Source organism: Rosa rugosa, chromosome 6, assembly GCF_958449725.1.
Source record: "Rosa rugosa chromosome 6, drRosRugo1.1, whole genome shotgun sequence".
NCBI lineage: Eukaryota > Viridiplantae > Streptophyta > Magnoliopsida > Rosales > Rosaceae > Rosa > Rosa rugosa.
In genome coordinates, this window is record NC_084825.1 from 39,732,232 (window position 1) to 39,743,982 (window position 11,751).

Sequence of the window (11,751 nt, forward strand, 5' to 3'; positions counted from 1 at the left end):
AGCTAGGGTTTAAACGTTAGATTTGAATTTATTTATTTTGTTTGTTTTTCCCTTATATCTAGATTGTAGATGTTAATTAATAGCTGCTAACGTGGGAATTTTTTCTTACCTCTTAATTTAGACATAAGTATTTCCCAAATTCAATTTATTAATGCTATTTTTTTTTGGATGAAATTAATCAATATTTGGAAAGAAAAGTTAACGTCTATTTCTTGGCACATAATTCAATATATTAATACCATTTGGAAAGAAAAATTAAAGGAAAGAATTTAACTAAATGAAGAAAAATATTGTCAAAGAATCCGTAGACATATCTCTTAAATTAATACATAATTAATAGTTAATATTTTTTTTCGTCACCTAATTAAATTCATTAATGTAATTGATTCACTCCCTAACATCTAAAAGGAAATGTAAAATGGTAAAGTTGGTGTTGCAATAGTATAATGTGGCAAGATATATTATGTGGAATTGAAAATAAAATTTGTATTTACTTACATGGCATGACACCTAGGATTTGAGGCCCCACATCATTGTCCATATTTACGCGTACAATGGGGTGTAAGAAATATATATGAAGCAAATAGCGCAATCTTCAATCTTGATCATTATTGGTGCCTGTAGGTTTCTATTCCCATGGAGTTTATGCTTCCATCTTCCATTTGCTTCAACTACCTTCTTAGCATCTGTGCTTTTTCTTTTCTCTTTCGTATGGATATCAAAATACTTGCAGAAAAACACAGCAAAGACTAGAGGACCCCCGGAAGCGGCTGGTGCATGGCCAATAGTCGGCCACCTTCCTCTCTTAGGAGGGCCTCAACCGCCCCACGTACATAACCCTAGGGAACATGTTTTGGAGGCCCTGTGCGAGATAGAAAATACGGTCCCTCTTTACGCGATTATACATGAATATATCATTGAAAATTTTTGTTATATACAAACAAATATAAATACATAATTAATTACTTTAATTTTTTTGTTTTTGTTTTGGCCCTCTTATCTTAGATTATTATTCCACTTCTTTAAAAAAAAAAAAATTTAGAGAGAAAGACGACTAAAGCTTGCTAACAAAAAACCATTTACAGACAAAATTACAATTGAATTATGAATTATTAACGAAGATAAATACAATACTATCCAAAAGACAGAAATAAATGAAACAATGATCAAAGATAAATGTAATATCTACCAGAACAAGAAAATGGAGGCAGAAAAAGAGGCCCAAAAAAAGAAGAAATAAAAAGCAAATCACCTGCAATGAGGAAAAAGGGCCCAAAAGAACAAGAAAATGGGGGTAGGAAAAGGGGCCCAAAAAAGACAGAAATAAATAAAACCTAAATGTAATATCTACGAGAACAAGAAAATGGAGGCAGAAAAAGGGACCCAAAAAAAGAAAAAATAAAAAGCAAATCACCTGCAATGAGGAAAAAGGGTCCAAAAAAGAAATAAAAAGCAAATCAACTGCAATGAAAATGGAGGCAGAAAAAGAGGCCCAAAAAAAGAAAAAAGAAAAAGCAAATCACCTGAAATGAGGAAAAATGGCCTAAAAGAACAAGAAAATGGGGGTAGGAAAAGAGGCCCAAAAAAGACAAAAATAAATGAAACATAAATGTAATATCTACTAGAACAAGAAAATGGAGGCAGAAAAAGGAGCAAAAAAAAAGAAGAAATAAAAAGCAAATCACCTGCAATGAGGAAAAATGGCCCAAAAGAACAAGATAATAGGGGTAGGAAAAGGGGCCCAAAAAAGAAATAAAAAGCAAATCAGTTGCAATGAGAATCGAACTTGTACTACTAAGTTGGAAAGAGAGCTAATTACCAACTGAACTACAAAACTTTCAAGTAGTAAGGGCCCTTTCATAAATAATATAGATGTACAAAGAAGTATATATAGGACCCCAAAATTTGGGGGCCCTGTTCCATCGCACACTTTGCACAGCCTCTAAGCCGGCTCTGCTGACAAGTACAGACCACTCTTCACTATCAAGCTTGGTGTGCACCGAGCTCTTGTTGTAAGCAGTTGGGATGTGGCTAAAGAATATCTCACCACTAATGATAAAGCTTTTGCCAACCGCCCGAAAGCTTTATACTCAGAGATTATGGGGTACGACTATGCCATGTTCGGTTTTAGCCCTTACGGACCATACTGGCGCCAGGTGCAAAAGGTAAGCATGCTGCACATCCTCTCCAACCACAAGTTGGAGTTACTCAAGCACGTCCGAGAATCGGAGGTGAAGGTCTCTCTACCAAACATATATTTGATATGTGGGAGGGAAACAAAGGTGTCTCAAATAATGTTCTGGTGGACTTGAAGATGTGGTTTGGAGACTTAACCTCAAAGATCATGCTCAGGATGGTTGTTGGAAAGCGACTTCCTGGGGCTACCACGGCACAACAGAAGGAAGAGAACGAAAGCTTTCGAAAGGTGTTGAGGGAGTTTTTTATATTAGGTGGTGAATTTGTAATCTCAGATGCAGTTTCATATCTTAGATGATTGGATTTGGGAGGTTATGAGAAGGCCATGAAGAAGACGGCTAAAGAACTCGATGGTGAGGCTCAAAAATGGTTAGAAGAGCATAAGCACAAGAGAAGTACGTACTAATTCTGTGCAACATGATTGTGAGCCTGACTTCATGGATATGATGCTTTCTGTCCTTGATGATGATAGCACAGAAGAGTTTGCTGGTTCAATTACTGCTGATACAATAAACAAAGCTACATGCCTGGTATATAGACCAATGAAACTTTCTCTTCAAATTATTTAAATGATGAACTTCAACTTCCTATACATCATCTCCTATAATCTATATACAGTACAAAAAGCTCATAATCTCTCTGTTTGGATTGGTGCGTTTTTGTTATGTAGCCGTTTGAGATTACTTCATTAGGACAACAATATATTTTTATTATTTTGTTTTCTTACTTACGAGACAAGCTATGGTACTGTGATGTTTATCATACACTCATTTTACATCTATTTGAACAAAAATTACAATTATTTGAATCAAAATTACAATATTGAGAACAAAGTTACCATATTCATTTACACTATTTACATATAATTAAACAAAAATTACAACATTGACAACAAATTTGTTCAAAAACTTGTAACGGTAGTGTGGTGTAATTACCATTACTAGAACTAATATTACACAAAATATGACTCAACATTACCACTTTGACAACAAATTTGTTGTCACATTTATAAATGTGTATATGATAGAATTTTCCCTTACTTGTAATCTACTTTGTTCGAAGCAGATAGAGTTTTTTTTTTTTTTTTTTTAATAAAACTTTGAAATGTGTGATTTAACTTGAAATGTTTCTAGTCTTTCAGGAAGACACGTTAAAGTACTTGAAAATTCACAACAACAAAAAAAGCTGCTATAAGTCTATAACTCAAAGCATTGATTTTAACCTTGTTTTGCCAAACGTTGCCAAAAGCCCTTTTTATAGTCAGGAGGCGATTTCCCCACACTACAACAAAAAGTCTTTTTAGCGACCAAGTTTTTTGCGAGAAATTTATTTTCCTCAGTAAATGTCACTTTTTACGAGGAAGATTTCGATTCCTCACTACATGTCATTAAGTTTTCTGCGAGAAACATATTTTCCTCACTATACACCACTTTCTACGACGAATATTTTTGTTCATCACTAAAGGTGACTTGGTCTCCTAAATCATCAAGTTATTAGCGAGGAAATATGAGACTAGGGTGAGGAATTTTTTCATCGCGAAAACGACATTCAACGAGGAAATAACGATTTCGTCGTTATTAGTTTGGCGGAAAATTATGTAAAACCCGCCAAATTCAATGCCGACAAAATTATGGATTCCTTGCTAAAAGCCCGTATTTATGATGAACTATTTCCTCGTGAAAAGAAGCAATTAGCGAGGAAATAACGATTTCGTCGTTATTAGTTTGACGGAAAATTATATAAAACCCGCCAATTTCAATGGCGACAAAATTATGGTTTCCTCGCTAAAACCCCATGTTTTACGATGAACTATTTTCTCGTGAAAAGAAGCAATTAGCGAGGAAATAACGATTTCGTGGTTACTTGTTTGGCGGAAAATTATTTAAAACCCGCCAAATTCAATGGCGAAAAAATTATGGTTTCCTCGCTAAAAGCCCATGTTTTACGATGAACTATTTTCTCGTGAAAAGAAGCAATTAGCGAGGAAATAACGATTTCGTCGTTACTTGTTTGGCGGAAAATTATTTAAAACACGCCAAATTCAATGGCGAAAAAACTATGGTTTCCTCTCTAAAAGTCCATGTTTTGTGATGAACTATTTCCTTATCAAAAGAAGCATTTAGCGAGGAAAATATACTTTCCCCGTTATTAGTTTGGGAAAAAATTGTGTCAGGCTAGCCAAATTCAACGGCGACAAAACTATGGATTCCTAGTTAGAAGTTTGTGTTCTACAAAGAACCATTTCATTGTAAAAGAAAAAATAATTAGCGAGGAAAAAAAGATTTTGTCGTTATTAGTTTGGCGCAAAATTGTATAAGATCCGCCAAATTCAACGGCGACAAAATTAAGATTTCTTCGCTAAAAATTGGTGTTCTACGAGGGAATCATTTTCTCATCAAAAGAATCCATTAGCGAGGAAATAACACTTTCCTCACTATTAGTTTTGGGGGGGGGGGGGGGGGGGAGGAATTGTGTAAGACCCACCAAATTCAATGGTGACAAAATTGTGTAAGACCCACCAAATTCAATGGTGACAAAACTATGGTCCATGTTCTACAAGGAATTGTTTTGTCGTCAAAAGAAGCCATTATCGAGGAAAATAATACTTTCCTCGTTATTAGTTTGACGCAAAATTACATAAGAGATCCGCCAAATTTAATAGGGACGAATGTAAGAATTCCTCGCTAAAAGTCTTATTTCAACGATGATTGATCTCTTCGCCCTTGATGCATTTAGCGAGGATCTAATTGTTTCATCGCTTTAGGTTTTGGTGGGCAAAAAAATAAGATTATTCACTACTTTAAAAAAATTATTCACTCTAAAGACTACAATAACAAAGACAAAAAAAAAAACAGTAAAAGTAATAAAAAAGGGTATTGTTTTATAAAAAAGCCCACAAAAACCCAGCCCAGCCCATAGGCCAGGTCCGCCAAAAGCCCGCTAGGCCCGGCTCGTAAAAGCCCGTAAACTATTATATATGTATGTGTTATATATATATAGTCCGGCTACACTAAGGACGTCCTTAGTTTTTCTTAGGTACGGATTTCCGGTTTTCACCCACTTTCCGATCAAATTTTCATATCTTAACCGTTCAGTTTTTAGGTCCTAATGTATAGATCACCTCTGCAAAATTTCAGCCAAATTGGTGATCATTAAGGCATCCAAAACTGCAAATTACAACAATGTAAACGAACGGTTCCGGTTCGACAGATTCGGTTCGTTCGTGTAAATTGCAGTTTTGGACGCCTTAACGATCACCAAATTGGCTGAAATTTTGCAGAGGTGATCCATACATTAGGATCTAAAAACTGAACGGTTAAGATGTGAAAATGTGATCGGAAAGTGGGTGAAAACAGTAAATCCGTTCCATAAGAAAAACTAAGGACATCCTTACCTGAGAAAAATCCTATATATATATATATATATATATAAACACACGTATATCTATATAAGTATATATATTAACAAACACACACATACACACATATATATGTGTGTGTGTGTTTAACTGTTTATATATGTGTGTGAAAGTTCTCATTATCTCATACTTCTATATAGATTATGTGCATATATATTCTACATATCATGACGACGGTTGACCAATTCGATCGGATTCGAAAATATGGTGAAATTGGCTAAATTTTTTACTACATTCATAATTTATTGTAATAATCTCATCCAACGGTTGGTTTTTCCATTTTCTTTGAATTGATAGGGGTTGCTCTTTGGAGTGTATGATATATAAATATAGGTTTATAAGAGTAACTAAGTTTGACCTAGTTGATCGAATTCGAAACGAGAACCAAATTGGCTAGATTTTTTATAACCACCATAAAATATTACAATCTCTCCATCGAGCGGTTGGTTTCTCTAAATTCATTCTCCACTTCAGGGTTGCTTTATAATGAACCTCAACAATTTAAATGCAATATACAAGTCATACAACTTTAGGAGGCAAATTGATATAGGCCAACGTCTTTGTAATTAAAATTGAAATTTTTAGCTTATTTACACGCACATCCATCGATGGGATATTTACAGACGTGATGTGAAAAAATAAGCACGTTTCGCGGTCATCAAGACATCGGTCAACCAAGAAGACATACAAGTGACGACGGTTGACCAATTCGATCGGATTCGAAAATATGGTGAAATTGGCTAACTTTTTTACCACACTCATAATTTATTGTAATAATCCCATCCAACGGTCGGTTTTTCCATTTTCTTTGAATTGATAGGGGTTGCTCTTTGGAGTGTATGATATATAAATATAGGTTTATAAGAGTAACTAAGTTTGACATAGTTGATCAAATTTGAAACGAGAACCAAATTGGTTGGATTTTTTACAACCACCATAAAATATTACAACCTCTCTATCGAGCGGTTGGTTTCTCTAAATTCATTTTCCATTTCGTGGTTGCTTTAGAGTGAACCTCAACAATTTAAATGCAATATATAAGTCATACAACTTCAGGAGACAAATTGAATATTTTTGTCTCGACTAGATATTCCTGTGTCGATCGAATATTTCCTTCTCAACTAGATATTTCTGTCTCAACCAGATATTTCCACCTCTACCAGATTTTCCTGCCTCGACCGAATATTTCTACCTCAATGAGATATCCTTGTCCCGACAGAATATTTCCTCCTCGACAAGATTTTCCTGCCTCGACCGGATATTTCTACCTCAATGAGATATTCTTGTCTCGACCGAATATTTCCTCCTCGACCAGATTTTCCTGCCTCAACCGGATATTTCCTCTTCGACTAGATATTTTCGTCTCAACCCTAAACCCTAAACCGGATATTTCCACCTCGACCAGATATTTTCGTCTCAATCAGATATTCCCTTCTTGACTAGATATCATCACCCTAACAAGATATATCTCCTCCAACAAGATAAGAAGTCTCCTTTATTAAGATACAATCCCTATAACATATAACATGTTATGAATTTTTCCTATTCCTATTATCTGAAGGAGCTTTCACATCGATGAACAAATTATAATTTATCCATTTCCATTAGATTAAGGAGTTTTTACATTCCTAATAAATTAAGGGTAAATGCTCTATAAGAGGTACACGGACATGTGCTACAATAACATTACTAATGAATGACATGTCATAATATGATGGACCTCTCCACAATTTAGGATATTCACAATCATAAAGATACCCTAAATTCATTTTTACTTTTATAAATGGCATATTGAAGGATTCGAGAAAGAGGAGACAAGTCAGACAACTACCAAAAAAAAAAAAAAAAAACGAGAAGCGGGACTTAGTTGAAAACCCAAATGACCGAAGGCGGGGAGGAAGGCGCCAATTCAAAAGGAAAAAAAAAAAAGAAAAAAGATAAAACCTAAGGAAGCAGAACTCTATCTTTTTCGCACTTCTCTATCTCTGACGGCGTTCTACCAAAGCTCTGTCTCTAAGGCTCCTCTGAATCTCCCATCTTTGAAGTTCTCATCTCTGTGAGTAAGATTAGATTCATCCCTCCCTATATATTATTCTTGTATAGCTTGATTAATCAAGGTCTTATTTTCTTGTAGGCTAGGTTATTCGTTGCTCTTCCAATTATTGAAATTTTTGGATTCAATACAGCTCGATTGATCAAAGCACCAACCATCGCATTCTTTGCTCTGTTAAGCAACAGGTCAATTGCACTGCACTTGACAAAGTTTAAAGTAATTCGAGTTAACAGCATTATTGTTGCCTTCGTTGAGTACTCCAATTGATGGGCTGGTCAAATATCTCTTTGAATTCAATTCTTCTGAATACTTAGACTGTGGGTTGCAGGTTTCTGTTTGGGATTTCACTCTCTGATAGGCCTGTGTGGCAACAATTCATTATTTGCTCTTCTGGGTTGTTCTTTGGTTACCTTGTCAATTGCGTCTGTGAGGTTTGTTTCCGATTCAATTTGATCATTTTGAATTATGTTCAAATGTTTCTTCATTCTCAGATATGATTAATTGTTGGTTGTGAATATTTTCTCAATTTTCCTTTGTTGTTGTTCTTAGTTTCATTTTTCATTGTTTGATTGGTGAAAATTCGGGAGGAGAAATTGGATTGGAATAACATTATACTGTGATTGTTTATACTGTCAGTACATCTGTGATTGTTTTAGCATCTTTGTTTTTGGCCTAACATTACGTTTTTGTTCTGCTTGATCACAAATATTGTTAATGCTCTTCATTTTTTTCTTTGTCTAAGCCAAGGGTAATGTCTTGGTCCCCCTGACTCATTGTACTTGAACTTCTATAAGTTCCATTGGAGATTCTTGATATTAGTAATTTCTCACTGTGTAACCTGCAAGTTTTCCTGGAAGTGGAAGTGGCAGAGTATCATGGTCGTACAAGTGATTTTGAACTTGTCATGTATTTGATAGAGAATGCTGTTGAACTAGAAAAACTTGTTATCCATCCTGTCCGCACATGGTATTCTTATGACCGGAGGATGCAGTATGATAGAAATGCGGAGAGGGAAGAAAAGGCCATGGTAGTTTTCATGGTACTCTAGATTTCATATGCCGGCTGTAGCAACGGCTTTCGATATCAGTGACTGCGATCAGATTGGCAGAGTGGTTTAAAGGCCAATGGGGCTATTACTTTCAAATCTTGAGGATCAGGATAGCAAGTGAAGAACCAAAAAATTTGTTGGCCAATGAAATTGGTTTGACAGTTCGAAACCATGCCCCACTAAATGTGGAAAAATGGAAGAAGATTCCAAAAATTGAAGTGGATAAGTTGGTTAAAAGAATAACGGTGAGTGATGGTTTGTTTTTCTAAAATGTAAGTTTACATTGATTACTTTAATTAAATATTTTGTTTGACATGAAATTATATATATGCAGAACAAGTTTGACATTGACATGTCTCTCCCTTGGGTCGAGAGATATGTAATTACAACATGTCAGACTGTATTTTGTAATTTTCGTTATAAGTTGAAGAAACATTTTGAGAAATTTTCAACAATCGAGGAAGCAATTGAAAACAAACACGATGATGTCAAGACTCAGGAAGAATGGGAGTTTCTCTGTGCTCGTTTTTCTAGTGAAAAGTTTCAGGTACAATATTGTTTATTTTTTTAACTATTGTTCAACACAGTTCACTTTTTTGTTATCTTAGTTTTCGTTTTTATTCAGATTCCAACTAACTGTTGGATATTTCATAATAATTTTCAGATTCGTTCAGAGAAGAATGCTATAAATAGGTCAAAGTTGACACATCACCACAAAGCTGGGTCAAAGTCATTTATGTCTCACCAAGAGCAAATTGTAAGATATTTATAAATTTTGTTAATAAATTTATAGCTTCAATATATATTTGTAGATGTTAAAAGAATATGTTTGAATGCAATAGGCAGCACAGACTGGAGAGATGCAAGATGCAATTGATCGCTTTGAAACAGAGTACAAAAGCACTAAAAAAGGTTGGGACTTGGGAGGGGAGCAAAAGCAAAGTGGGTAAGTAACTTGTTAACGAGAAATTGATCAGGTTGTAATTGAGAAATTGCATATTATATCTAATTGTATATATTTTTTATTGTAGGATGAAATGATTAAGATGCGAACTGAGACAACTCAACCTGATGGAACTCGGACAATGACAGATGATGAAATTTGTGCAAAAGTCCTCGGAGTCAAATCAGGCTACATCAAGGGTTGTGGTTTTGGCCCTAGACCTCCACCATCAAGGGTCTCTCATTCGTCGATAAATGAAATGTCTGAAAAGAACAAAGAGTTGCAAGGACAGCTTCAAGAGACCCAACACCTTGTAGGGACTCAACAACAAAAGATTGATGCACAAAATGAGGTGATCCAAAGATTGGAGGAGCAAGCCAAAAAGTTTGAGGAGTTCATGGCTAACTTTTCCAGGCAACATCCATCAAGTTAGTATCTTTATTAGAGAACTTAAACATGGAGAAATAATTTTTTAGATCATCTTGATTTTGTTATTGGTTTTAGACTATTTTTGTTACTCTTTATGTTAGGAAACACTTTGATTGTTACTTTGGTTTTATTATTATGAGATTTATTATTGGTTTGATTATTTCAATTTGTTTTAAATATTTTCATGTAATATGGTAGAGAACAATTGGTGACAAAACCATATGTATTGTCAACATTTTCCTCGTAATAAGCAATCAATTGTAACGAAAAAGAATTTTCTCGCTATAGGCTATAGAATGTATAACGACGAAAATAAATTTCATCGCTATACAATACACAACTTATGACGACAAAAATAAATTTCTTCGTTAAAGATTATAATATGTACAATGATGAAAGTAAATTTCATCGCTATAGGTTATACAACTTACAACGACAAAAAGTAAATTTCCTCGCTATAGAATATAGTATCTACCACGATGAAAGTAAATTTTCTCGCTATAGACTATACAATCTACAACGACAAAAGTAAATTTTCTCGCTATAGACTATACAACCTACAACGACAAAAGTAAATTTCCTCGCTATAGACTATACAACCTACAACGACAAAAGTAAATTTCCTCACTATAGCAAATACAACCTACAACGACAAAAGTAAATTTCCTCACTATATACCTTATAACCTATATCGACAAATGTAAAGTTCCTCGTCATTGAGTACCTTTGGCAAGGAATACACCATATAACCTATATCGACAAATGTAAATTTCCTTGTCATTGAGTACATTTGGCGAGGAATACACCATATAACCTATATCGACAAATGTAAATTTCCTCGTCATTGAGTACTTTTGGCGAGGAATATTTTTTCAATTTTTTTATTATTTATAATTTCTAAATTATTTACATATCATTAGCGAGGAAATAATACGTTAGCGATGAAATTTATTTTATCGGGAAATATATTTAACGACTATTTTCTGGCCTTCAAAAATTTTTAGTGAGAAAAAAATATGAGTTTAGGCGAGGAAAAAAATTGTAGCTAAAGAATAAAGGCGAGAAAAAAATATATTCATCGCGAAAAGGGATTGGCGAGGAAATACTATTTTTCTCGCGGAAACTTTTCTTGACCACCCTACCGCGAGGAACTGGTGACAAAAATATTTTCCTCGCGAAAACACTACAGCGAGGAAATCTCAGTTTTCAGCGACAAATTTGTTCCTCGCAAATTAGCATTTCTATTGTAGTGCCAATTTTAGAAGCAATTCCGAATAGTCTTACTAGAGCTTTCTACGATATAAAAAAAATAAAAATAATAAAAAATTTTGAAAAATAAAAGCAGCTCTTTAGTGCTTCTAAATGCAATTATAGGAAGCAGTTAAATTTTAAGAACATGCAATGTATATGTACTTGTCATGAATACTTAAAGCAAAACAATCTCCTACATTATAGGTTTGAAAACCATGTACATTTCGTATGTCCTTTTTAGGCGGTTCTTCTAGCAGGGACATTAGCTTGGGCTCTTTCTTTATTACTCAACAATCCTGAAGTCCTGAAGAAGGCTCAACTTGAGTTAGACAAACCATGTTGGTAGGGAAAGGCAAGTGAATCAATCAGATGTGAAGAACCTAGTCTATCTCCAAGCCATTATCAAGGAAACC

At 34.5% G+C, this 11,751-nt stretch overlaps 1 protein-coding gene and 1 long non-coding RNA gene across 4 annotated transcripts; both read left to right on the forward strand.

Moving 5' to 3' along the window:
* Nucleotides 1–7,538: 7,538 nt before the first annotated feature.
* On the forward strand, nucleotides 7,539–10,327 carry LOC133714658 (uncharacterized). Of its 3 annotated transcripts, none has more exons than XR_009848778.1 (4): nucleotides 7,539–7,670; nucleotides 7,749–7,883; nucleotides 7,996–8,098; nucleotides 9,808–10,327. It is a non-coding gene; the product is annotated as an uncharacterized LOC133714658 (long non-coding RNA). The 3 variants fall into 3 exon arrangements; XR_009848777.1 differs by having other exon boundaries at nucleotides 7,749–7,852; XR_009848779.1 differs by having other exon boundaries at nucleotides 7,754–7,852.
* Nucleotides 8,153–9,883, forward strand: LOC133714655 (uncharacterized). Its single transcript, XM_062140822.1, has 5 exons — nucleotides 8,153–8,960; nucleotides 9,050–9,262; nucleotides 9,380–9,472; nucleotides 9,558–9,661; nucleotides 9,747–9,883. Exons 2-5 carry the CDS (start codon nucleotides 9,068–9,070, stop codon nucleotides 9,754–9,756), a joined length of 402 nt encoding a protein of 133 aa, XP_061996806.1. The 5' UTR covers nucleotides 8,153–8,960; nucleotides 9,050–9,067; the 3' UTR covers nucleotides 9,757–9,883.
* Nucleotides 10,328–11,751: the final 1,424 nt, after the last annotated feature.

Coding starts and splice junctions, on each gene's coding strand:
- LOC133714655 (XM_062140822.1), top strand. CDS start 9,068: ATGTCTCTCCCTTGGGTCGAGAGATATGTAATTACAACATGTCAGACT. Junction 9,263..9,379: donor TTTCTAGTGAAAAGTTTCAG/GTACAATATTGT, acceptor AATAATTTTCAG/ATTCGTTCAGAGAAGAATGC. Junction 9,473..9,557: donor TGTCTCACCAAGAGCAAATT/GTAAGATATTTA, acceptor TGAATGCAATAG/GCAGCACAGACTGGAGAGAT.